General features: G+C 39.6%; 1 protein-coding gene across 3 annotated transcripts; it reads right to left on the bottom strand.

The window, feature by feature from the left end:
- Positions 1-27,501, bottom strand: LOC138851587 (pyrethroid hydrolase Ces2a-like). Of its 3 annotated transcripts, none has more exons than XM_070080835.1 (12): positions 27,384-27,501; positions 15,740-16,015; positions 14,288-14,413; positions 12,072-12,213; positions 9,334-9,519; positions 8,315-8,532; positions 6,217-6,367; positions 5,571-5,749; positions 4,993-5,110; positions 1,387-1,516; positions 587-701; positions 1-474 (listed from the first exon to the last, which is right to left on the bottom strand). In XM_070080835.1, exons 1-12 carry the CDS (start codon positions 27,450-27,452, stop codon positions 355-357), a joined length of 1,830 nt encoding a protein of 609 aa, XP_069936936.1. In that variant the 5' UTR covers positions 27,453-27,501; the 3' UTR covers positions 1-354. The 3 variants fall into 3 exon arrangements, with proteins under 3 accessions (XP_069936936.1, XP_069936938.1, XP_069936937.1); XM_070080837.1 differs by lacking the exon at positions 27,384-27,501 and adding an exon at positions 27,167-27,292; XM_070080836.1 differs by lacking the exon at positions 27,384-27,501 and adding an exon at positions 27,110-27,235.
- Positions 27,502-27,680: the final 179 nt, after the last annotated feature.

Here is a 27,680-nt window from a genome sequence, read left to right as displayed (position 1 = left end):
GAAGAGCTAAAGCTGTAAGGGGTCATACAGAGCTTGGGGAATGTGAAGTAAACCAGGTTCAGTCCAAGGGAGGGGCTGTGAAATGTAATTCCTTGGATCAAAAGCCCCTCACAAGTAAAGATAATTTCTTTACAGTAAAAATATGTATATGTATTCCCAGCACCAATATTTTCATGAAAATTAATTTTATAGTCACTTTATGGTTTGATTTGCATATGTTAACCTTGTTGACTAACAGCTGGCTGCTGTGTTAAGGAGGTCGTGTTCTCTTGTTGCTGGGAGTGTTCTTGAGGTTGTGTTCTGTCTCCCTCAGCTTGTTTCTGGAAGTGTTCTTGATGTTGTGTTCTGTCTCCCTCACAGCTTGTTGCTGGGAGTGTTCTTAAGGTCGTCAAAGAAAGTGAGGTACTGTTCTTTCCTCTCTGGGTAAAGAAGTTTGTTGTGCCTTGTAGGCAGTGAGAACCAGAACTGACGAGCCTGGGGAAAGTAGAGAAGGGGATTAGATGAAAAGATGCAGAACACACTTTAATCGTGAAGATGTTTAACTTTTTGTAGAGCTTTATCAGGTTGGTTCGGGTGTCATTCATACCTCAGCTCTGGTGTCACTCTCCATGGTTGGCGTGGTGTTAATAGCAAGATGGTGGGTGTTCTTGGGAGAAGCAGGAAGCCACTTGAAGCCTAAGGAGTCATCTGGTGTTGGGTCCCTGCAATGAACACAGACTTAGCTCTTGAACAAAGTCCACTAAAAGAAAAAAAACACATTGAAGAACAAACATTTATTGGGACAGATTTATTGAGTCACGTTTTACGCTACAGACTTGTCAAGACATGAAGAATAAAAGGGCATCTAACAGTGGATGGAACAATACACAAATAACCCACACCTAGAAGAAAACTTGTACCTATATATACTGCTCTCTTCCCTTTGTGCTTGTGTGTGACTAGTTTATGGTCCAAGTCAGACTGAAAAGCCATCATAAATTTCTTCTATGTGGGGGTTATTTGTGTATTATCAAGTCATGTCTTGATAAATCCTAGTAAATAGCGAAACGCTGCCTCCATAAAAGCTTATTTTACAGCGTGTCTTTTCTTCACTATTGACCTTGAAATTCATTTTATTTTTATATGTTTTGGTAATACACGTTATTTTAATACGTACATACTGTGTTACCAAATTAAATATTCATTACCAGTCTTAACGTGTATTGCAGTAAGACTACAGTGATTACCAACAATTTGAGGAAAATGCGTCACATTTAGGGTGATCACAGGTTCAGGACCAAAACATTAACATTAAAAACGTAATGAACAGTTTGCATAACCTCATTACTGTTACTTGTTGGTATTGTACATCTTTATATCTACTACTACTAAAGCCCAGTGACTGACCCAGTGGCAGCGAAATTGGCCCAGAGCTTGCTAATTAATAAACTGACTCGAGCCTCGTCACTTTTCTTGGGGAATGATGGGCCCTCAGGGCTCCAAAAGACATAATGCGTCTCACTGCTGTGGGTAACATCTGTGGAAAATATGGTTCATCAGGTTATACCCCGAGACAAAGTGGCAGTGTAGGAAAACCCCCACCTATTGTTATTCCTATTATTAGTAATAACAATAGTAATATTATTATTAACTTACTAGTACTAGTAGTAATTAATATAAGAATAATGATTTGCTAATAAGTCAATAATGTATTACTGTAATTCATACATACATGCCATACATACATGAATAGCATACATACTATATACATACATGCATAACATACATACTATATACATACATGTAATGCATACATAAATACATGCATGCAATGCATACATAAATATATACATGCAGTGCATACATAAATGCATACATGCAGTGCATACATAAATGCATACATACAATGCATACATAAATACATACATGCAATGCATACATAAATACATACATGCAATGCATACATAATACATACACACACGCACACACACTTCAGGTGAGTATAACACCAGGCACATCTGAAGCGCACATCAACGAAATAACGGCTGCAGCATATGGGCGCCTAGCAAACCTCAGAACAGAATTCCGACACCTTACTAAGGAATCGTTCAGGACCCTGTACACCGTGTACGTTAGGCCCATATTGGAGTATGCGGCACCAGTTTGGAACCCACACCTAGCCAAGCACGTAAACTAGAGAAAGTGCAAAGGTTTGCAAAAAGACTAGTCCCAGAGCTAAGAGGTATGTCCTACGAGGAGAGGTTAAGGGAAATCAACCTGACGACACTGGACAGGAGAGATAGGAGGGACATGATAACGACATACAAAATACTGAGAGGAATTGACAAGGTGGACAAAGACAGGATGTTCCAGAGATTGGACACAGTTGGAAGTTGAAGACACAGATGAATCACAGAGATGTTAGGAAGTATTTCTTCAGCCACAGAGTAGTCAGTAAGTGGAATAGTTTGGGAAGCGATGTAGTGGAGGCAGGATCCATACATAGCTTTAAGCAGAGGTATGATAAAGCTCACGGTTCAGGGAGAGTGACCTAGTAGCGACCTGTGAAGAGGCGGGGCCAGGAGCTCAGACTCGACCCCTGCAACCTCAACTAGGTGAGTATACACACACACACACACATATATATATATATATATATATATATATATATATATATATATATATATATATATATATATATATATATATATATATATATATATATATATATATATATATATATATATATATATATATATATATATATATATATATATAAATGTATATATAATGTGTGTGTGTGTGTGTGTGTGTGTATACTCACCTAGTTGAGGTTGCAGGGGTCGAGTCTGAGCTCCTGGCCCCGCCTCTTCACAGGTCGCTACTAGGTCACTCTCCCTGAACCGTGAGCTTTATCATACCTCTGCTTAAACCTATGTATATATATATATAGGTAGTAGGTTGGTAGACAGCAACCGCCCAGGGAGGTACTACCGTCCTGCCAAGTGAGTGTAAAACGAAAGCCTGTAATTGTTTTACATGATGGTAGGATTGCTTGTGTCCTTTTTTCTGTCTCATGAACATGCAAGATTTCAGGTACGTCTTGCTACTTCTACTTACACTTAGGTCACACTACACATACATGTACAAGCACATATATACACACCCCTCTGGGTTTTCTTCTATTTTCTTTCTAGTTCTTATTCTTGTTTATTTCCTCTTATCTCCATGGGGAAGTGGAACAGAATTCTTCCTCCGTAAGCCATGCGTGTTGTAAGAGGCGACTAAAATGCCGGGAGCAAGGGGCTAGTAACCTCTTCTTCTGTATATATATTACTAAATGTAAAAGGAGAAACTTTCGTTTTTCCTTTTGGGCCACCCCGCCTCGGTGGGATACGACCGGTGTGTTGAAAGAAAGTATATATATATATATATATATATATATATATATATATATATATATATATATATATATATATATATATATATATATATATATATAAAGGAGGTTTCGTGGGCGAGGGGCTTGGACTTCCAGCTTCCGGCTCTGGTGGCCTGGTGGTTAACGCTCTCGCTTCACACGGTGAGGGCCTGGGTTCGATTCCCAGCCAGAGTAGAAACATTGGACGTGTTTCTTTCCACCTGTTGTCTATGTTCCCCATCAGTAAAATGGGTACCTGGGTGTTAGTCGACTGGTGTGGGTCGCATCCTGGGACACTGACCTAAGGAGGCCTGGTCACAGACCGGGCCGCGGGGGAAGGAGGGGTAGGGGTCGTCCTCGAAAGGGTTGGAAAGAGGGGGTAAAGGAGGTTTTGTGGGCAAGGGGCTTGGACTTCCAGCAAGCGTGCATGAGCGTGTTAGATAGGAGTGAATGGAGACGAATGATACTTGGGACCTGACGATCTGTTGGAGTGTGAGCAGGGTAATATTTAGTGAAGGGATTCAGGGAAACCGGTTATTTTCATATAGTCGGACTTGAGTCCTGGAAATGGGAAGTACAATGCCTGCACTTTGGGATATTGGCAGTTTGGAGGGATATGTTGTGTATCTTTATACGTATATGCTTCTAAACTGTTGTATTCTGAGCACCTCTGCAAAAGCAGTGATAATGTGTGAGTGTGGTGAAAGTGTTGAATGATGAAAGTATTTTCTTTTTGGGGATTTTCTTTCTTTTTTGGGTCACCCTGCCTCGGTGGGAGACGGCCGACTTGTTGAAAAAAAAAAATACATATATACATACATACATGCATACACACTGTTCAGGAGAGGGAAGCCCCAATTCCTCGCATCATGAACCCTTCAGATATAGATTATTATTATTATAATCAAGGGGGAAGCGCTAAACCCGGAGGATTATACAGCGCCTAGTGGGGGTTGTGGAAGGCATTCAGGCTTAATTCGGGGAACTGGAGCACAGATCCAATTCCCTAAATCAAGAGCCCCTCACCAACATCAAGGAACCTTCCTTGAGGGGTTCAGATATAGAGAAAACTGATTATGGAAAGCCACTAGGATCGAGTGATCAAAGTATATTCACATTTCCACATCACACAGATCGAATGTTGTTATGACTAAACTGTTTCACGTCATTCAGTTGCATGTTGAAAGGCAGGACCAAGAGCTAAAGCTCAATGCCCACAAAACCAAATAATTTCAAACGGGAAATTACACACACACACACATACATACATGAAAAGGCTCCAAATGCTGAATCTAAACTTAAATGCTTTCAATAACTGAATATATCCTTTTAATATGACCCTGATGGGACTTGTACATTGAATACAATGCAAAAGTTTATACCTTTGTAGCCTACGCGTGCCCATGGGCTACACAGACATGATGTCCAGTCCCTGAACCTACGAATGTCTCTTTAATCTTACGCCTACCAACTCATAGGATGAGTATAGGGTGACTACCTCTCGAAGGATGGGTATGGGATGCCTAATAAAACTATCAAACTAAGCCTACAGTGACTTTAATCTTGCCTTTACTCCAGTTTTCCATACTCACAAGTACTGCCTTGGTAATGGTGTTTAAACATATAGGTGAAGACTGGCTGCTGCTGCTGCTTACTGGTGGACAACCAAGTCTCGTCGTGACCAATGTTAAAGAAACGATCACCGAATAACTGCAAGAAAAATAATCGTCTGTTAACTCTTAGGATCCAGATGATGTACTGCCAACGATAATAAAAAAAAAATGACACACTGCAGAATAAGCTTTTATCTAGTAATGTGTCTCCCTGGGTAGAGCTTTATCCTCAGCTAATTAAGCTCTAAAACATTGCATCAATAAAAAATTGTTTTGTAATATGTCTTTTATTCACTTTAAGTCAGCATACTCCATTTGTTATTAAAAGGATAAATCTTAATCAAGATCGTGTAATAGTGAATCTGAATAGACTAAAGTTTAAAAAAAAAAAACTAGATAAATATTAGTATACTCACTGGGAAGCGCTAAACCTGTAGAGATTAAATAACAAGGAGCTTCCCATAACGTAGTTTATACATGTCACTAAGAGATTAAACTGCATACTGTGCTTCACTTTACAGAAATAAAGTTGTCTGTTTAAAATACAAGACCCGCACCTTTTCGAGAGCTTCACTGTCGTCTGGGTCGGCCTTCACTTCCCCGACGTAGTGCTGGAAGGCGAGTCTGGCCAGTGTGAGTGACCGCCTCCCATCCTGGAACAGCAGCGCCGCTTTCGGCCCCACCTCCTGGAACTTATGAATCAGTTCATCCCGTACTTTCTGCGAGTTGGTGATGGCTGTGGAAATATATCAGAGTACTAATAAAGGAATCCGATGTAAGGAAAAAATGTAAAGTGTACCCGTACCGTTGTCACAGCTTGCGTCCTAATCTGCTGGAATACGATAAAAATTAATGAATTCAGAGACAACTTACTCAGAAATGTTCAAGAAATAGTTCATTACCACTGTAACTTGCTCAGCTACCAAAATTTTGCGGTTCAGTCCTTGGACCCATTATGTGCCTCTATAATCCTTTGACTACCGCCCACATGATGGGTATGGGGTACATAATAAAGATATTAAATAACTTAAACTGAAAGATACCCGTAAGGCTATCGTCATCACGGGAGATACAACTTGGTAGTGATCAATGGTTTTATGTAAGGGGATAAAAAAAAAAAAAGCTGGGGTAGGCTGTGTCAGGAGACACTATGCTTTTCTTAAAGAATAAACTACCACCACCACTACTACCACAACTACTAACCTCTAGTTACAAATATGCCTTCATGCTGGTTGACACCGCTGATCATGGGTACCTTATGGAACCTTCCTTCTCGTAGGAGCTTGGCAGGATCGTCAGGCAGGTAGTCATGGTCAACCCGAGGTACTGCCACCCACGGAAGCCCATTCCAAACCTGTTTACCATTACAAAATATTTTTTTTGCCATACAGAAGTGAAACATGACACAAACTAAAAATAGAAATGTGCGGTGTATAAGAGATCTGTATGTGTATCCTGAAGAATGTTATTATGTATATTTACATATATGTATACTTATTCTTTTCATCTATTTAACAAAGGTATATTGAGAGTTTTTAATCCAGTCCAACGTAGAGGAAAAGTTGCTCTATTATTATTATTATTATTATTATTATTATTAGTAGTAGTAGTAGTAGTAGTAGTAGTAGTAAAGAGGGAACTCAAAAAAGCAGCCACGGGCACTTGGTCAGTTCTCAATATTTTGATTGACAGTAGGTAGATAATGAAATATGGAAAATAGCTGAAAGCTGCTGATAGTGTATATATTGTCCGACTGAAGACTAGGGTTATCCTAGGTAATTTACACATATATTACTAGGTATGAGAATTGTACTTATGTGTACCTGTACCTAAATAATCTTATTGACTTACCTGAGATCAAACCTCATAGAATCCCATTCCATAGGTGATATGTTCCCTAAGGGTTTAGCGCCTCTCCATAAATCTAATCATATTATTACGTTAAAACTTTAATCTTTTAGGGGTCATACCTGTAACTTCTGTCAGTTTTAATTTCGTAATAATGCAGTTCTGCCCCCAAAATCTAACAATGTGACCTTTTTATGAGCTATCCTTGGTATCTTACACACATGTTGAGATCAAATTTGTTAGGATTTTACACCCGTAGGGTTAGCTATCCAGGATAACCAAAGAAAGCCAGTGCGTCATCGAGGACTGTACCTTATTTCCACTAGGGTCCTTCAATTGTCCCCCAGGATGCGACCCACACAAATCAACTAACGCCCAGGTACCTACTTACTGCTATGTGAACAGGGACAACAGGTGTAAGGAAACGCCCAACATTTCCAACCGTGTCGGGGATCGAACCACGGACACTCAGTGTGCGAGACGATAGCGTTGCCAACGAAGCCACGGAACAATCATTACTACGTCAGACAATTGCAATCACCTAAAACTTGTGTAACTGTACTAATGCGCAACGGCATCTAAATGAATTTATTTACTTAATCTAAAACAGTGATATTGTGTTTATTTTATAGGTAATACTATTCCCATACAAGTGAAAGAAAACGCGTTGTGACTAACCATTACCTTGCTGAATCGTGTATTGCTCTATTTACAAAGTGATACAGCATGTTTATTTAGGTATTGTTACTCACTTGTACAGTTACACAAATTTAGGCGACTCCAACTATCGCACAAAGTAACATATGTGTAAATTACCCAGGATAACCCAAAAGAAAGGTCAAAGTGACATTTACATTTGGGAACTTGCAATATTTTATTTAAAGCCTAGCTGCAAAAGTAATGGCATGTTATTACAGACGGGACTGGGGATAAAGACATGCACAATCAAGATATTAAAAACGTGTCGCCATTGGTAGAAAGTGAAAAAAGCTGATGGTCTTGAAACCTGTTCTTCAATGACTTGATTGTACATAAGTGTTTAGTTTCCACAAAATACAGTTATATGGAGTAAATAGAGTGAGTGAAAAAATGTGAGTCCTTAATAAGTTCCTAAATATAATTATTGAATAATCTGCATGATTCATGTTAGACTTTATTCTAACTATTTATTAAGAGGGTTAATAACCCAGTATGGGGAATAGCTCTTTAATCGGATTATTAACCCTGAATTTTCCAAGTCAATCAATGAAGCTTATTTCCATTAATATTCTTTGATCCTATTCCCCAGGATGCAATCGCCAACAATTGGCTAGCAGGAACCTAAGCAAGGAGTCATTCAAGACACTTCATAAGGCATACATGTAAGGCCCATATTGGAGCATGCAGCACCAGTATAGAACAAAGATGTCAAAAAAAAAAGTGGAAAAAAAAAGAGTGGAAATGGATGAGTTACGCAAAAGTTGAGGAAGGCCGGTACAAGGGCGTTCAGCGATACATTCTTGAGACACTTCAGCAGAGCCTCGCTGTCACTATCATTGCTCTCAGAGATGACGTCTGGGGTCTGGCATCCCATCATACGTCCGATGCTAAAAGCCACAAACTTGTGGTCTTTTCTGACTACCCAGGGGTCGAAGGCACTCCCAGACTGCATGATGACTTGTGAGAACAGTCCTACGGGAGACAGTCCAGGCTCAGATACAATGTACAGATTTGTCCACTTTCAGCATGTCAGCCTTAGCAAGTTTATTTAGGTACAGGTCCACATAAGTACAATTATCATACCTAGTAACACGCGTTAATTACCTAGGATAACCCCAAAAGTTAAAGTGATTTTTTGTTACTGGGGGTCTTAGTCACATCCATCACCTCTGATTTTCTCACACTCAGGACCAATCACCAAAAGTCTTGCTAATCAGACACCTGGCCACAGTTACTGGATGGAGGGCTAGTCTCCACTATTCATTGCACTAAGTTACCTACTCAGGCTTATCACTTCGTGAAAGTCAAGTATCTCGCTATGTCACACTTCCGGCTCTTCCATTCTCGGAAAACTCACTTAATCTCCCAATCATGAAAATTCTACATCAGTTTCATCATTTACATTCAACTGCTCCTCAAAATATAATTATCCATACTCTCACAGCTTTCACTCTTAACAGACAATTCTATTTTCTCTCTAGCATTTCCAGTATATTTCTCAAAAATAATTTCTTATTACCCATAAGGGTTAAACATTCGTTTTTACTATAATTATGTTAATGTTATTCTATGCCACTCATAAATAATAATATGAAGAAGAAATAATATCGCCTCCCCCCCAAAAAAAAAAATCTTGTCATCCCTGACTACCTTTAGGTTAGGTTAGGTAGCCGGAGGTTTTGGTCATCTGACTGAGGCCTTCCGCTGGCTTAACAGTCCACCCCTTTAAAAATTATGGCTATAATTATAACTGTTAGATTATAACTGACGAACCTTTAGCGTGAGGGTTGAACATCAAGAGATGTACCGAGGCAGCTCCAGCACTGCTACCAAGGATAGTCACTTTCTCGCTGTCACCACCGAAGCGAGCGATGTTGTCCCTGACCCAGACGAGGGCGAGAAGCTGGTCCTGGAGACCCAGGTTTCCCGGCAGCACTTGGTCTTCCGTCGACAGAAAACCTGAAGGATGAGAACCTCGCGTCAGCATGATTTGGAAGACATGTTGGATTTCTCAAATATCTTTAAAAGCTTTTATCTCCTAGGCTTCACGGACAATTATTTTATTCTGTTAGTGAGTATTTCTACTTTTTTTTTTAATTTATGGCAACTGGTCAATTCTTCTGAGATATGCGTATATGCTACAGAAATTTTTGAATGATGTTAATCACCTAGAAATAACAAATTCACGAGAAAAATACCAAAGATATAGGCTCCGCTGTAAGATATATTCATGGAGAAGTGGTAAACCCGTATGGGTCATACAGAACATGGGGAATGAGAAATAATCTGATTTGATTCGAGGTAAGAAAGACTGTTTCCTATTCCTTGAATAAAAAAAAAAACTCCGCCTGTCTCAAGGCAACCCCGTTTGAAGGGTCTAGTGTGATATAAAGAAGTTTGAAACTATATAAATAGAGATAACACGAGATGCATGAGCATAGCAAGTAAAGGAAGGAAAAAGAAAAGAAATTATTATTATAATAAAAAAGAAGCGCTAAACTACAAGGGCTATATAGCAAAAGAAAAGAAATGAGAAGAGAATAAGAAGTGAAAGAAAACACCGAAACTTGCAGAGAAGTGATGTACCTTAGAAAATTGGATTCATCATTTGACAGGTACACCTGTAAAGTTAACTTTGATATTAAATATAACCTAAATTTAACAAGAGTAAAACATAAGAGCTTAATATTTTACTACGGTGTAGGAGTTAATAACAAAGACCTCTCCGTGTTTATATTATGATGTCTATTATTGTCTATTTGTTCATCATTTATTGTTTGTATTTTATATTTGTATTTAATGTCATTAAACCACGGAACGGGTGGGGTTTAAACCCATGGCGAGTAAGTCGTAAAACTCCAGGTCAGTGCGTAAGCCATTGTAGCCAGCTAGCCGAGTGGCTTAGGCATTGGCCTGAAGTTTTAAGACTCATTTGCCATTGGTTCAAAACCTACCCGTTCCGTGGTTTGTTTGTAATCGTGGGTCGTTAAGTTACATTGTTGGGGAGAGAAGGTGTATCACCACTCCCTTCCTGTCGCCCGGGATCCCGGATTCTAATTCGTTCACCTTTCACGCACACGAGGTTATGACTGGTTAACAGATGAGACGAGAGAATGCTTAAATTGTTTATATTCTACTGTGATTATGTTGAGTTACGGCACTTCTACTGGGCCCCACTAATACAGTTAACTTTGTGATGTGTTTAATCAGTTTGAATATATCATGCTATGTACCTGTACCTGCTTAAGGTGTATTGTACCTTCACTGGGTCTGTGAGGTACTTTAATTAGTCAATTTTTTATGCATGTTATGTACTCACTTATAATATTAGTATTTATTTCTGAAAGTACATGTACAGCGTATTGCAGACCTACCAGACATCATTGATGCCCCGTGGCCTGGTGGCAAAATCTCTCGCTTCACACATTGAGTTCCGGGTTCGATTCCCGGAGAGGGTTGAAACATTGGGCTTGTTTCCTTGAACCGGTTGTCTATGTTCACCCATCAGTAAAATAGGTACCTGGGTGTTAGTCAACTGGTGTGCGTCGCATCCCGGGACATATATTGACCTAATTTGCCCGAAATGCTCTGCACAACATGGGACTTTCTATATAGTAGTGTGCCACTGATGTCAGCTACGCCTGTATACCTTGTACATGTACTTGTAGAAATTAAGATTTTATTATTATTACATATTATTATATAGAGAGTCCCTTGTTATGCAGAGCATTTAGGGCAAATTTTTGTCCTCAGGATGCGATCCACACCAGTCAACTAACACCAGCTACCCATTTTACTGCTAGGTGAACAGGGACAGCAGGTGTCTTTGGGAAACACGGCCTAATGTTGCCACCCGTACCGGGGATCGAACCACGAACCTCAGTGAGTGAGTTAGCACTCGAGCTAAGGTAATTGTGACGGTACGAGGGTACCGTCAATGATTAATTATATGTATAAGTGATCTCTTCATTGTCCTGTGTAGTATAGATATTTATCTAATTGCTGAATTTACTTCATTTTCTCCTATTAAAAGAACCTACTTATGTTATTGCTAACAAGGATCAGATATTTATATGGGTCCATGAAATAAGGGAGGTATTATATATTTAAATAGTGTATTCATTCGTAATTATGAAGAAAATTATGTGGATAAATGGTTCTGAGAACCGATGGATTGATAAATTAGACACATGTACAACACTTGGGTATCTTTATTGTGGAAACGTTTTGCCACACAGTGTTGCACATGTGTTTGATTTATCACGAAAAAATTAATTTTACCTTGTGTTTCAACTCACCTTTGAGCCATAATGACCTGGTGACAGAACAGTGTTGAGAGATTAACTAGGGGCTAACCTAGATTATGTTCTAAAGAGCTTTCACACTTAGTAAAATTGGACTGTATTATCTTCTGCCTCCTGGAACACATTAAATAGGTAGAGAGAGAGGGGGGGGGGGAACTGCAACGTTGCAATGGAACAGATTAAAGAGGTTAAGGAAAGTACACTAACCAAGGACTCCCAGCCGGTACTGCAATGTGACGAGCACCACATCCTGAGTGAGGAGAGGCAAGTGCCCAAATCCAGAAGTTCCTCCTGCTAAGAAAGATCCTCCATGGATGTACACAATTACTGGCAACTTACTTTTCCTATCCTGTAATATATAAAATTATTATATTAGACTTAATATCATTACTATTAATAATATGTAGTAAATAGGAAAGATTCTCTATTAACTGCTTCAAAAATATTACCGCATTAAAAGATGTACATAAGAATGTGATGGTCAGTATATCAACTACACCTTGTTTAATAGGACCAATCAGCATACATAATCGTGCACTGTTTCACTATTTGTTGGAACCCAAGTTTCATTCCGATTCTGTATTAACTGGTTACAAATGATGTGTAGAAATGTTATATACCATGAAATATAGCATTCAGATAATTTAAACCTCGTTTGGAAAATTGCATTTATCTGTATGTAACTCATTATGTACATAACAGTAAATGAACAAAGATAATTATTATTTAGCAGTTAGACAAGTAGGAATTTGGGACACCTAGGTCGCAAAAAAATGTCCCCCTTCGATACCTACCACTGTCATATTCACAAGTTGCTCTGGACCTATTAATTATAAATAAAATATACATCACCAGGAATGCTGGTAAATATATAAATTTGTGGACTGTATATTGAAAATAATAAATGATTATATATATATACACACATATACATAACAGAAGGAAAATATATCTTAATATCACTCACCAATTTGACTGGAGATTAATGTGTCATGTACATGACCCCCCCCCTCCTTTTGCCTACATTTATGAAATATTTACTGGCCAGAATTTAAACATAAATTAGACAGCTTATCTGAGGTTCCTGGAGTTGTCCTGTCCTGTCGCCTGATATCTCAAGTTATGCAGTAATGCACATCCAACAATTTCGTCTCCTATTTGAGAGGTGTCAACCCAATTTTAACCTCTAGAGCACGAAAAATTCTTCCCATAACAACAACGTTTCTAATCCAAATTCAAACAACAATGGCGACTCCTGCGCAGGCGCAGCTTCCCGTTTTTTATGGCATAAATATTATTAAATACAGTATGGCCATCTATTTACATATAACTACTGTATTTCTGGGAAATATATACAGTATTTTCCACACCTCGGTTATTCATTGGAAACTTATTAATATAGTGAGGATAAATCACTGTGGATACTAAATTCACTGAGAACTGAATGAGGATACTTAATTCACTGAGGATACCTCATTCATTAAGAACAGTCTATTGGGGATGCTATATTCAGGGAGTATACTTAATTCGTCCTTAGCATTAAAGGTATTAGATATATCCTACATCCTACTCTCAGCAACCCGCCGACAGCTCATTAATTATGGCGCTACTGGGCAGCAAATATAATAAATATCCTAGTCTCAGTGATGGTCCTTTGCATTATATTGGTAAAGCCTATAACGCCTTACATAGAGCTCTTAAAAGGTCAGAATTATTATTCACTGGTACCTGGGCTATTTATAGTCGATTATTTGTTACGATAATTCGTTTTCAATAGTTTCATGGGGAAGAAATGATGCTCTTAATTTGTATATATGAGAATACATGCGAGGATATTAACGACTTGGTCAACTTTTAGTGTAACAGTCAAAAAACAGTTCCCCCTGTCTCTCTTTAAGCTGAAAGACTTAATGATTCCGTGACAGGTACTTAGACCAACCTGTATTCATTAGCCAGTTTGTCACCTATCTGTAAAGGTGAACAAGATGTTTATCACCCTAAAAGGAGATTGCTGTTATCAGCTTTTCGTATGAATACCTTTCATGGCCACCGTCTCAGTGGATGAACACGAATTACACACATCTATCCCGTTTACCATGGGAAATATTAGTGTAAGATTACTGGGTAACATTATGTTTTGCATAATATTTTCCACATTCCACCTTAAACGGATCTCTAAGTGAGAGGTAAGGTCAAGGCCGTGGGAGATAATATAATCAAGATCAGGTTAAGGCAGTGGGAGATAATGTAAACTAGGTCAGGTTAAGGCAGTAAGAGATAAGGAGATGGCTAAGATCAGACCAACTTAGTTTCATTACTAAAATAATGACTAAAAAAAATGTAAATTACAGTGCCTCAGCTGAAAGCAATTACCTGCACCAGGTCTTAGTACTACCACTCTTCCTAAGTGCATCTCAGAGTACCTGGTAATACGGTGTGAAAACGTTGAGGTAGAGACAATCTTCACTCCCATACGTGTCCTGAGGACATACAGGAGCCCACTTGGAACATTCTCTCACTCCAGTCCATGACTCGGGTGCCACCGGAGCCTAATCATGTGGGGAGAGATGCACTTATTTACAATGTAAGATGAGAGCATGTATGTACACTTTGCAGATTACACAGAAAAGATTAACTATAAGACACGCTGGTTTCATCGGCCACACAGTAGTTGCAAGCTTAAATCTGTGCAATGTGCTATATATGAATGTTCATAATACTGATGTGCCCTTAAATATCACATTATTTAATTAAACCATTGTAAAAAGAGTACATTTGTCTAAAACCCATTGTACACTGTCTTAAATAAACATTTATTTAATTTCAAAAAGAATAACTTTATTTTCCTCAGGAGGCTGAACTAATAAGGTCTATGCAATTTATTGTGACAATTTTGCAATAAGGCGAAAATATATGATAATAAAACCACTACAGGTAGAAACTAGTATCATTATGACACATAACAAGGATTCTTCGTAATTATATTTAAGATAAATTCTAAACCGGTAAATACCATACAGCACCTGTTAAATAGAAGGTAAACAAGGTTGGTCCGAGGAAGGAGAGGGCAGCTCCAGTACCCTGGATAAAGAGCCATTTACTGGTACCAAGGCACCCTTTGTTTTGAAGGCCATAAACTTTTAACGAGTCTACTAACGAGAAAATAGAATAAAAGAAAGGCGCCTCTGCCACTACAATAAATTAAAAATGCAATAAGGATGACTGGACAGAACACTGGAAAAAAATAGTAGGTGGATTCCGACTCCTGCAACGAAGTGCACAGATTCAATTTCATCCTCGACATATGGAAAAGAGGATATATGGAAGTACTCGTTCTACATGAAATAAATTGGGTTAGTATTAACAATATTGGGAATGATAAGGAATATAAATTGTATAGAATGCCATATACTTTCATACTTATAATAAATATTTTTAAAGATTGTTTAGGTATACGAGCGGTGTTTCAGTGACGAAAAAAAAAATCAAAGTTTACCGATGTGATTTTTTTTATATAATTTATACGCTCTTATAGAAATATAAGGAAATTATAGCAGATATACAAGCCTATCATTTGAGATATATGGGCAAGGTTTATGTATGATTCTTTGTGACCCTCGTTAGAAAAAGAGTATGAGGATTGCAAAAAAAGCCTAAGCCAGGATATCACATTTACATGTAATCTATAAAAACATAACTGACCATAATTTTTAAAGGGGTGGACCGGTAAGCCAGAAGGCCTCGGTCAGTTGACCAAAAGCTCCAACGGCGGGTCATGATTTAAGACCCGCGTCAGGAAACACTTGTTCTGTTTCCTGACGAACCTTACCTAACTTAATGTAATCTGTTACCTGGGTATGCTTACTAGACCTCACCTTGAACCTGAGCTCTCCTACTGGTGGCTTGGCATAAGGAATTCCCCTGAAGAGATAGACGAATCTTCCCTTGTCCACCTCTTCCTTAACTCCGCGGATACGACCGGTGTTGAGCTGTATCTCAGGTCTGTCTGTCAGTGGCGGCAACGCATTTATAGAGACGGTGTGGAATTTGTCGACTGGTATAACCCACACTCCAAGCCAGAGTAGGAACACAACCAGACTAAATCCACCTGCCACATACGCCTTCGTTTTCATGATGCGGTCAAATCTTATCTGGAAAATATATATATGAAATATAAGATAATATAAATATATATATATATATATATATATATATATATATATATATATATATATATATATATATATATATATATTTATATAATATATATATATATTATATAATATATATATATATATATATATATATATATATATATATATATATATATATATATATATATATATATATATATATTATATATATATATTTATATAATATATATATATATATTATATATATATATATATATATATATATATATATATATATATATATATATATATATATATATATATATATATATATATATATGTCGTGCCGAATATGTAAAACTGGTCAATTAGCAAGAACTCATTTAAAATTTTTTTTATATTTTTATTTAAAAGGACACAGTACAAGATATAAATAAATAAAAGAACACAATTATTAACCGTTTGAAAATACAATGACCTACCATCAACCCCATAGCATACCACAAGTGTTACATTCATATTGTATTAAAAAATATACCATCACCGAACAATGAAACGAACAGGATAACACCTGCTCAGAAAAAACATCAACAAATTCTAAACCTACAAATCATGCCTATTATACAGTACAGTAAAACCTCCTTGCACAAAGTACACAGATGATATGATGCAGCATACGAAGGATAAAATCATACATTACAATTATTAAACAAAGGCTAACCCAACCCTACAATAAAATTACAAAGACATACCACATAATACTTCCCGCAAATAGCAGGAAACTCTTAACATAATAAAGAGCGCGAGAGCTCCAGCACCGAACAAAAAAATTAGCAAAAACCAAAAACTAAAAATTTTATGTCTGTGTCCACATAAATCCCCCACAACTCTGTACAATTAGACCCCTTGCACAAAGTGCACAATAAATATTATTTAACATACAAAAATTAAAATTATAAGAACATTAATTTAAACATTAGGCAAACCAAAGCCGACAATAAACATTACATTGGTACATATCACAATGAAACTCCCCAATAAACACTGGGCAGGAAACACCCTCAAGTAAGACATAACATCATATACGCAAGTATCAACCCATACAACTAACAAAATCCTAACATAAGGTATCAAAACTGTCTAGTTACAGGACATGAAAACCTTATCTCCCTATTTGAAACACTAGTACATCATTGCTGTTTTTTTTTTTTTTTTTTTTTTTTTTCCAAGGTTTAGTCATCATGGTTTTAATTAAGGTTATCCTGTATGCAGTGAACATAACCATAGATTCCAAATCCTCATTCATCTCCCTTCCACTCTATTTATAACCCTCCCACCATCCACACTACAAAGAAGCCTAAACCAACTCACCCTCATGCATCCCCCGGTAGGAGACCAACCCTTTGCCCGCCCTCTGGGTTCATGAGGAGGAGGCCCCCCACAGTGAGATTCCGGTAACCCTCCGAGAAGCTAACTACCCACCTCCCCCCATAGACTTGCCTATTCCTACACATAGTTCTATAAAATCTCGCTGCTAACGCTTTTATCCTCAACTCTCCCCTAACCTCCCTCATCCCCCAAGATACATGTAAATAATCCGTCATAACATACATTAAGGCTCTACCGACATCACCCGGCGCCCCGGTTACATCCAACATTAAGGCCCTTAGGAATGGCCATTGCCCCCCCCCCAAAAGTCCGATAACTCTCACCATCCATAACCTCACCCCCTCCAAAGAGGGACAAAAATATACCGCATGAAAAGCCGTTTCGATGTCCCCACAATGCAAGCATGAGTCCTCTCTCACAAGACCCATTTTATACAACACATCCCTAGAGGCCAATATTCCCATCAGAAACCGATATACTAACTCTCGTACCCTTGCTGGTATTCTAAGCAAGCCAAACTTCCTCCATATGCCTATCCAGTCATATGTTGGATATACAGCAAGCCCCTGTAAAACACCCTTGCCCACCACAGCACCCACCATTCGTTTGACCTTTAACGTGGACACCTGTTTAACATGTAATAAAACCCTCAACATGTCCTCACAATACCTCAAATCCCTTCCACACCACCATCTTCGTGCATCCTCCATTACCCTACCTACCCTGACACCTCTGTTCCCCCCAGTTCGTATATATCTTTGTTTAATATATAAAGCCATTACTCTATGACCCAATGACATCAGGCCAAGACCCCCACGTCTCCTCTCCGTCATCACCACGTCCTTGCTCAACCATGCCCTCCCAAACCCCCACACATACCTTAGAACCTTCCTCTGGATTTCTGCAATATCTTTTGCTCTTAAAGGGAACACCTCAGCCACTCCCCACACCTTACTGTACACCAGAGAGTTGACCACTAAAACTCTCTGCTGTAATGTTACGTCCCTAGCCCTTAAGCCTCCTAGCCTACCCAAAACCCTACTCGTAACTAATTCCGAATTTATCTTCCTACTCTCCTGCACTTCCGCCATGTACCATATTCCACAAACCTTAATTCTGTCCACTACTGACCATCCCAACCCCTCCCCCAAGCTCCCTCCCACCCAATCCCCCACCTCTAATAGTCTCGACTTCATTAAATTAACTCTCATACCCGTAGCGGCCCCAAAAATCTGAATGATTCCACCAACTTTCCTTAGATCTTCCTCATGCCTTACCAGCACAGTAGTATCATCTACGTACCCCACAATCCCCCCCCGCCCACCCCCCCTAATCCCGTGTTCATTCATCACCTCATCCACCAGCCCATAAAATGGATTCTGTACACAGGCAAACAATAACTGAGAGAGTGGACAGCCCTGCCTCAAACCTCTCTCCATCAGTACTGTGTCCCCCAACTTACCATTAATCTGTACCCTAATAACTGCTCCCTCATACAAGGTTTGCACCCATCTCACCACCTTCTCCCCCAAACCCAACTGTTCCAAACAAACTTTTAAGAAATCCCTATTCACACAATCATACGCATTAGCCCAATCTAAACCAAGTATTCCCCCTCCGGTGCAGTCCTCAATAAAATCCCTTATGTGACTATGTCCGTCCCTCATACTTCTTCCCGGAATGCCAAACTGTCCCCCATGTATCACTGATCCTAGGACCTTCTTCAGTCTATTGCCCAGAATTTTAGCATAAATTTTATAATCAGCACACATTAAGGATATCGCTCTATAATCACTCAGTACTTTCCCTTCCTTCTTTTTCGGCACTAACACAACGATCCCGGTTTTCTGTGTTTTCCCCATCCTCCCACTGCGCCACATATAATTCAAGACTTCCACTAAACCATGCCTAATACACTCCCAATAAACTCTATAAAAATCATTCGGTATTCCATCTATGCCCGGCGTCTTACCCTGACTCATCCCGTAAACCGCCTCCTCCACCTCCTCCTCACTTATACTCCCCTCCAGCATTTCTTGTTCCTGTTGTCCTAATACAATATTACTCTGCATATCCCCAAATACCTTCTCACTTGCATCACCTCTGTTCCTCCTCCATTTCTCCCTAAACCAATAATCTGCATAAACACTAATGCTGTCCGTGTTAGTAAGGCCTTGACCCTCCACATAACCTCCCCCCCCTGCAGCGACCACTATGTGCGCTATGGTAGTCACCATTTGCCTTTCCCTAAATTTTCGCAGAACGTAACCTGACGGTTGATCACCCTTTAACACCTCCTCTAACCCCGCTCTAACTCTAATTGCGTTAAACCTGTCATTATGTAACTCTGCAATCCTACACCTTAAACCATCCACATCCCCTCTCATACCTTCCCTACCCCCCCCGTCGTAAAACGCATTCAGTTGTCCCTCCAGATAGTTTTGCAAACCATACCGCCACCGTGCCTGTTCCCTACCACGTGCCCTGAAAAACTCTGCAATTCCTATCTTAGCCCTCACCTCCCACCAGTCAAGCAAATCCATCTCACCATCCCTGCCATCCCAGAAATGTGTCCACCATTCCTCAAAGGAAGAGCCAACATCCCCCTCCTGCAGTAGCCTCACATTCAATTTCCAATACCCAGCATATATACGTACTATACCATCCACCCGCAGATCAGCTATCACCGCCCTATGATCCGAAAAACCGACATCGAAAGCTCTCACCCTCTCCACACCTATCCCCTTCATTACATATATCCTATCTAACCTCGCCTCATAATTTCCACGCATGAACGTGTGCTCCACCCCATACTCCCCCCTCCCCACCACATCGACAACTCCTACATCCCTTAACACATCCCTTAGCGCACCCAAGACACATCCCGCCCCCCTCGGTGAGACATCCCCATACCTAATCACACAGTTCCAGTCACCCCCAAGAACAGTTATGGAAGGTAGACCCCGCAAATAATACATCAAAACATCACGAACAAAATCAACTTTCACTCTAACATTGTTGCATGCCGGCATATAAACTCCAATGAAACATACTCTCCCCACCCCCCAGTGCCCATCTACCCTCACGACCCTCCCCCCTCCCCCCTCCTCCCAACCCATGACACGCAATGGGCTGGTCTCCTTTACAGCCACTGCCACCCCTCCTTTTAATTGCAAAGCATTACTGACAAATAGGTTATAACCCCGCAAACGCAATTCACACCCTAACCTATGGTTATGCTCCTGCAAAAAACATACATCTACATCAAACCTTCGTAAAAACCATTCTAACCAAACCCTTTTGACCTCAGATTTAAGACCATTTACATTTATTGTGACACACTTGAACTTCCCAGAAAAGGCGGCTTACCTCTATGCCGCTGTGGCTTACTCAATTCGCCTTTCATGGTACCCATACCATTTTTATCATGTTTCCTAACCTGTCCACCAACCCCCCCTTGCCCTCCCCCACCGAGCTTCCCCGGCACACCCCCTCCCCTGGGTGCCTTCTCCCCCACATCTACCCATGACTTCTTCCCAGGTCTCTGCCCAGGTGTTAAAACCTCATCAACGTCCAAGGCACCCGCCGTCCGTTTGCGTGAGCTCTCACTCACACACATATCTACCTCATGCGAGTCCTCCTGATGGACTTCCACCACCACTTCCGTGTCCACTCTGTCATTCCTCGAATCCTCCACCTGTCCCTGCTGCTTATCCATCAGCTGCACCTCACTTAACTTCTCGGGTCCGTCCTCCCCGTCCACCGGCTCATCCAAGAACTCCTGCAGCACTGCTTCCAACATCCTCTCCTGGGTAGACTCCTCCACGTCCACCCTTCCCTCAGGCGATGGGGGGCTCTCCCCTGTCACCTCCGGGAGGGTAACACACGTCCCCATCACCTCTTCCACCTTGTCCACCTCCTCACTCCAGAGATTCGTCTTCTGTCCATCTGCTACCCCCAACTCCACATCCACATTGCACGGTTGCTGATCCACCATCCACGATAACGCCATCCTAGGGGCTTGCCTGCGAGGACACTGCGCCGCCATGTGCTCATAAGAATCACATAATCGGCAAGTTTTCCTCTGCCCCGCATAGTGGACAAATACCTGGGTCCTATAGTTTGTCAGCGTTACATACGAGGGTATTGGCCGCCTCAATGACATCTTCAGGGTGCAGGACCCCTCGGGCAGCCCTTCAAACGGCCCGTCCCTCCACACCCCCATATTAGCCGTATGAACAGTTCCATAATCGCTGAAGGCTTCCTGAATGCCATACGACGTTGCCTCAAATGGTACATTACGCACCTTTACCCATGTGTAATATTTCGAAACATCATGTAGACACACCTCTACTGCTGAATTAACACTCATCCTCCTTTCCTGGAATTCATCCACAATCCTGGAGTAAAAGCCGGCTCTTGTAAACTTCACAAAAACCCTTGACATTCCATTTAGGGCCACACCATACAATTCATCGTTCGATATCCCGTAGACGTCTCTAATGATGGCCGATAACAGTACATGCATCGTCGCACTGCTTAACGTTCCTCGTACTAATTCAATACAGACAGTATTCACTCTCCTGTTGATACGATCCGCCATGTTGGTGTCTAAGTCCAGCAGTCACCACCAGGTGGCGTGTAGGGAGACTCAAGAAGCGTCCTCTCTTCCCAGTGGTCGAGAGACGAATGGTGATTCATTTAAAATTAAGTCCTTTCTGAAATTTTCTCTTATACGTTTAAAGATATATTTTTTTCATTAATGTTAATGTAAAAAAAATTAATTTTGCACCAAAAGAATCTTGGAAAACTTACCTAACCTTATTATAACAAGAGCAATTTATTTTAGCCTAACCCAACTAAATATATTTTAAAAACGTTTACAATAATTTAGTACTAAACAAACACAATCAAATATATTTTTTTCGTTAGGTTCAGAATGATTTTGGCGAAATTATTGCATACACTCTTCAGGTCACTTGTTCTATCCAGGCTGGAATATTGCTGCACACTAAACAGCACCTTTCAAGGCAGGTGAAATTGCCGACCTAGAATTCAAATTCAAATTCAAATTCAAAGTTTATTCTCTATAAGGATTACAATGCTGAGTTTACAGAAATTTGGTTATTGTTTGGTTTAACATGCAGTAAAATTGAGATTACAGAGTGTACCACTAGAACGCTTAGCATGGCTAGGCATTTCGGGCATACTTAGTTTTATTCTTAAATGTAAAATATTACAAATTATGAGGCAAGTTGGTATTATGGTTAAGTGACTAAATACTATTTTGTGAGTTTAGCAGTGTGAATGCTTTTGTTTTGGCACAGTATATAGTTTCAGTATTGGAGTATCACAGGATTCATTATATTAAGACTGAGATTAATATTTCTGTTCATGGTCAAATGAGTGTGCGAGTGTGAACCACCAGGTGGTTTTCGTGAAGTTAGTTGACGGGGTGTATCAGGGAGATAAGATGTTTTCTAATGGTAGTTTTGAAGGTGATGAATGTGTCTGCATTTCTAGAGTTCTCAGGTAGGGTATTCCAGATTTTAGGGCCTTTGACATACATTGAATTTTTGTAAAGGTTTAGTCGGACACGGGGAATGTCGTAGAGATGTTTGTTTCTGGTGTTATGCCTGTGGGTTCTGTCACAACTATCAAGAAAGCGTTTAAGGTCAAGGTTGATATTAGAGTTTAAGGCCCTGTAGATATAGATTGCACAGTAGTAAGTGTGGATGTACTGAACTGGGAGTAAGTTTAGATCTTTGAAGAGTGGGGGGGTGTGCTGCCAGGGATGGGATTTAGTGATTATTCTTACTGCAGCTTTTTGTTGGGTTATTATTGGCTTTAGGTGTGTTGCTGCTGTTGATCCCCAAGCACAAATAGCATAGGTGAGGTATGGATAAATAAGTGAGTGGTACAGAGAGCCTTCACGGCGCGCACAACTGAGATAAAACACCTCAATTACTGGGAGCGCTTGAGGTTCCTGAACCTGTATTCCCTGGAACGCAGGCGGGAGAGATACATGATTATATACACCTGGAAAATCCTAGAGGGACTAGTACCGAACTTGCACACGAAAATCACTCACTACGAAAGCAAAAGACTTGGCAGACGATGCAACATCCCCCCAATGAAAAGCAGGGGTGACACTAGCACGTTAAGAGACAATACAATAAGTGTCAGGGGCCCGAGACTGTTCAACTGCCTCCCAGCATACATAAGGGGGATTACCAACAGACCCCTGGCAGTCTTCAAGCTGGCACTGGACAAGCACCTAAAGTCGGTTCCTGACCAGCCGGGCTGTGGCTCGTAGGTTGGTTTGCATGCAGCCAGCAGCAACAGCCTGGTTGATCAGGCTCTGATCCACCAGGAGGCCTGGTCACAGACCGGGCCGCGGGGGCGTTGACCCCCGGAACTCTCTCCAGGTAAACTCCAGGTAAACACAAATTTTCACTTGTCTTATATGGCAAGATGAGCGTTGCTATTTAAGCCAAGATCGCAAGTTCTGCCTATTCGGCACGACATTATATATATATTAATATATATATATATATTAATATATATATATATATATATATATATATATATATATATATATATATATATATATATATATATATATATATATATATATATATTATAAATATATATATATATATATATATATATATATATATATATATATATATATATATATATATATATATATATATATATATATAGTTAGTGGATGAGTTTGAGAATGTGTGTAAAGGTAGAAAGTTGAAAGTGAACATAGAAAAGAGTAAAGTGATGAGGGTATCAAATGATTTAGATAAAGAAAAATTGGATATCAAATTGGGGAGGAGGAGTATGGAAGAAGTGAATGTTTTCAGATACTTGGGAGTTGACGTGTCGGCGGATGGATTTATGAAGGATGAGGTGAATCATAGAATTGATGAGGGAAAAAAGGTGAGTGGTGCGTTGAGGTATATGTGGAGTCAAAAACGTTATCTATGGAGGCAAAGAAGGGAATGTATGAAAGTATAGTAGTACCAACACTCTTATATGGATGTGAAGCTTGGGTGGTAAATGCAGCAGCGAGGAGACGGTTGGAGGCAGTGGAGATGTCCTGTCTAAGGGCAATGTGTGGTGTAAATATTATGCAGAAAATTCGGAGTGTGGAAATTAGGAGAAGGTGTGGAGTTAATAAAAGCATTAGTCAGAGGGCAGAAGAGGGGTTGTTGAGGTGGTTTGGTCATTTAGAGAGAATGGATCAAAGTAGAATGACATGGAAAGCATATAAATCTATAGGGGAAGGAAAGAGGGGTAGGGGTCGTCCTCGAAAGGGTTGGAAAGAGGGGGTAAAGGAGGTTTTGTGGGCGAGGGGCTTGGACTTCCAGCAAGCGTGCATGAGCGTGTTAGATAGGAGTGAATGGAGACGAATGATACTTGGGACCTGACGATCTGTTGGAGTGTGAGCAGGGTAATATTTAGTGAAGGGATTCAGGGAAACCGGTTATTTTCATATAGTCGGACTTGAGTCCTGGAAATAGGAAGTACAATGCCTGCACTTTAAAGGAGGGGTTTGGGATATTGGCAGTTTGGAGGGATATGTTGTGTATCTCTATACGTATATGCTTCTAAACTGTTATATTCTGAGCACCTCTGCAAAAGCAGTGATAATGTGTGAGTGTGGTGAAAGTGTTGAATGATGATGAAAGTATTTTCTTTTTGGGGATTTTCTTTCTTTTTTGTGGGTCACCCTGCCTCGGTGGGAGACGACCGACTTGTTGAAAAAAAAAAAAAAAAAAAGTATATATATATATATATATATATATATATATATATATATATATATATATATATATATATATATATATATATATATATATATATATATGCTGAATATGTAAAACTGGTCAATTAGCAAGAACTCATTTAAAATTAAGTCCTTTCTGAAATTTTCTCTTATGCGTTTAATGATATATTTTTTTATTAATGTTAATGTAAAAAAAATTAATTTTGCACCAAAATAATCTTAGAAAACTTACCTAACCTTATTATAACAAGAGCAATTTATTTTAGCCTAACCCAACTAAATATATTTTAGATTTGTTTACAATAATTTAATACTAAACAAACACAGTGAAATATATTTTTTTCGGTAGGTTCAGAATGATTTTGGTGAAATTATTGCATACACAAATTTTCACTTGTCCTATATGGCAAGATGAGAGTTGCTATTTAAGCCAAGATCGCAAGTTCTGCCTATTTGGCACGACATATTATATATATATATATATATATATATATATATATATATATATATATATATATATATATATATTATTATATATATATATATATATATATATATATATATATATATATATATATATATATATATATATATATATATATATATATATATGTGCCGAATAGGTAAAACTTGCGATTTTGGCTTAAATAGCAACGCTCTTCTTGCCGAATAAGGCAAGCGAAAATTTGTGTATGCAATAATTGCGCAAAAGTCATTATTATTATTATTATTATTAAAGATTAGCCGGTATTCTCCCGGCCCGGGCCTTTTCCAAGTGGTTGCCCGGCCTTGGCTCCCTCTTTAGGGAGTGTCTGAGACCTAAGTCTCCCATGGGAGGAGGCACAATTACCTCCTCATCTTTGGGACCAACTGTCCCCAGGCCTAGCCACAAGCTAGGTCTCTCTGGTCTGCCATCCCCGCCCCAAGGGGGCTAATGGGAATGACAGTCTTATGAGCTAAAGGCTCGGGCTCAGGCACCTACCCTACCCTAGAAGGGTTAGGCATGGTGTCGATCGCAAAAGTCATTTATTATTATTATTATTAAAGATTAGCCGGTATTCTCCCGGCCCGGGCTTTGTCCAAGTGGTGGCCCGGCCTTGGCTCCCTCTTTAGGGAGTGTCTGAGACCTAAGTCTCCCATGGGAGGAGGCACAAGTACCTCCTCATCTTTGGGACCAACTGTCCCCACGCCTAGCCACAAGCTAGGCCTCTCTGGTCTGCCATCCCCGCCACAAAGGGGGCTAATGGGAATGACAGTCTTATGAGCTAAAGGCTCGGGCTCAGGCACCTACCCTACCCTAGAAGGGTTAGGCATGGTGCCGATCGCAAAAGTCATTCCGAAACTAACGAAAACAATATATTTCATTGTGTTTATTATTAAAGTATTGTAAACTTATATAAAATATATATAGCTGGATTAGGCTAAATTAAATTGCGCTTGTTATAATAAGATTTGATAAGTTTTCTAAAGTTCTTTTGGTACAAAATTATAAATTTTTACATTTACATAAATGATAAAATATATATCTAAACGTATAAGAGAAAATTTTAGAAAAGACTTAATTTTAAATAAGTTCTTGTTAATTGACCAATTTTACCTATTCGGCACGACACAGACAAGCAAGACAAGCCACGTCCTCATTCTTTCCACTAAATATGTTGGAGATATATATGCCTTCCAAAACAACATTCCCATGTATATGTAGCTCCAGCCTTGCTGGAAAGAAATTAAATCTCCTGTAGTTACTCAGTTGATAGTGGAATGTTTGACGATCTCATCATCGCCGTACTGAGCTCTCAGCACCGGCTGGTAGATTTCACAGGTATGTGTTTGAGAATCTCCCTCGTGTGTTATGGTGTATGACCCACGAATACCTTTACGAGGTGAGTACTTTACGTACAAATGGTTCATGTGCTCACCTTGTACGTCTTATAGGTCATGGCAGCAGCTCACTGCAACGTTGGCACTTTACTCACAAGGTTACTTGCAGTGTACAAGGAAATCCGCAACAGCCTCCGTCAGGTCCACTTGTAACTCACAATGCACTCCTCAATACACAGGTCCCACGTCGACAACACATGCACACAGGTGTTACACCTGGTTATTATTATCCACACCTGGTAAGACCACCTGAACCCTTTTAAAGCAACGGAGCAGCCATAATTTCAACTATACATTAGAGTTTGTTACTACCTTTGTGATAACGTTATCTTGTGACGAATTCTCTTGGGAATCATTTATAGCTAAAAGCATTCCTGACATGGCCCCCAACAATATATCTAAGTGACTAGACTTGAGTATAACTGTCCTGTCTGGGACAATTGTTACTGTACCGGGTTCCAATTTACCTCCAGATGGCTAATACAATACCACAAAAATTCATACCAAAATTTAAAATTAGGAAAAAAAAAAGTATCATTTTTTTTCCCCATTCACGTAATTTTGATTCAAGTTTTTATCGCTTGCTTTCGAGAGACAAAAAAAAAAAAA

Source organism: Cherax quadricarinatus, unplaced genomic scaffold (genome assembly GCF_038502225.1).
Source record: "Cherax quadricarinatus isolate ZL_2023a unplaced genomic scaffold, ASM3850222v1 Contig1098, whole genome shotgun sequence".
Classification (NCBI taxonomy): Eukaryota; Metazoa; Arthropoda; class Malacostraca; order Decapoda; family Parastacidae; genus Cherax; species Cherax quadricarinatus.
The sequence above is the reverse complement of the archived record's forward strand: the minus strand, read 5'-3'. Positions and strand labels throughout refer to the sequence as shown.

Bases quoted from the DNA above. Each gene is read 5' to 3' on its own strand.
- LOC138851587 (XM_070080835.1), bottom strand. From the start codon at position 27,452: ATGTCAGGAATGCTTTTAGCTATAAATGATTCCCAAGAGAATTCGTCA. The intron at 6,368-8,314 runs GTAACTCATCCA...AATGGTAAACAG, and splicing joins CGGCCTTCCTCAACTTTTGC to GTTTGGAATGGGCTTCCGTG. The intron at 475-586 runs GTATGAATGACA...TACTTTCCCCAG, and splicing joins AGAGTGACACCAGAGCTGAG to GCTCGTCAGTTCTGGTTCTC.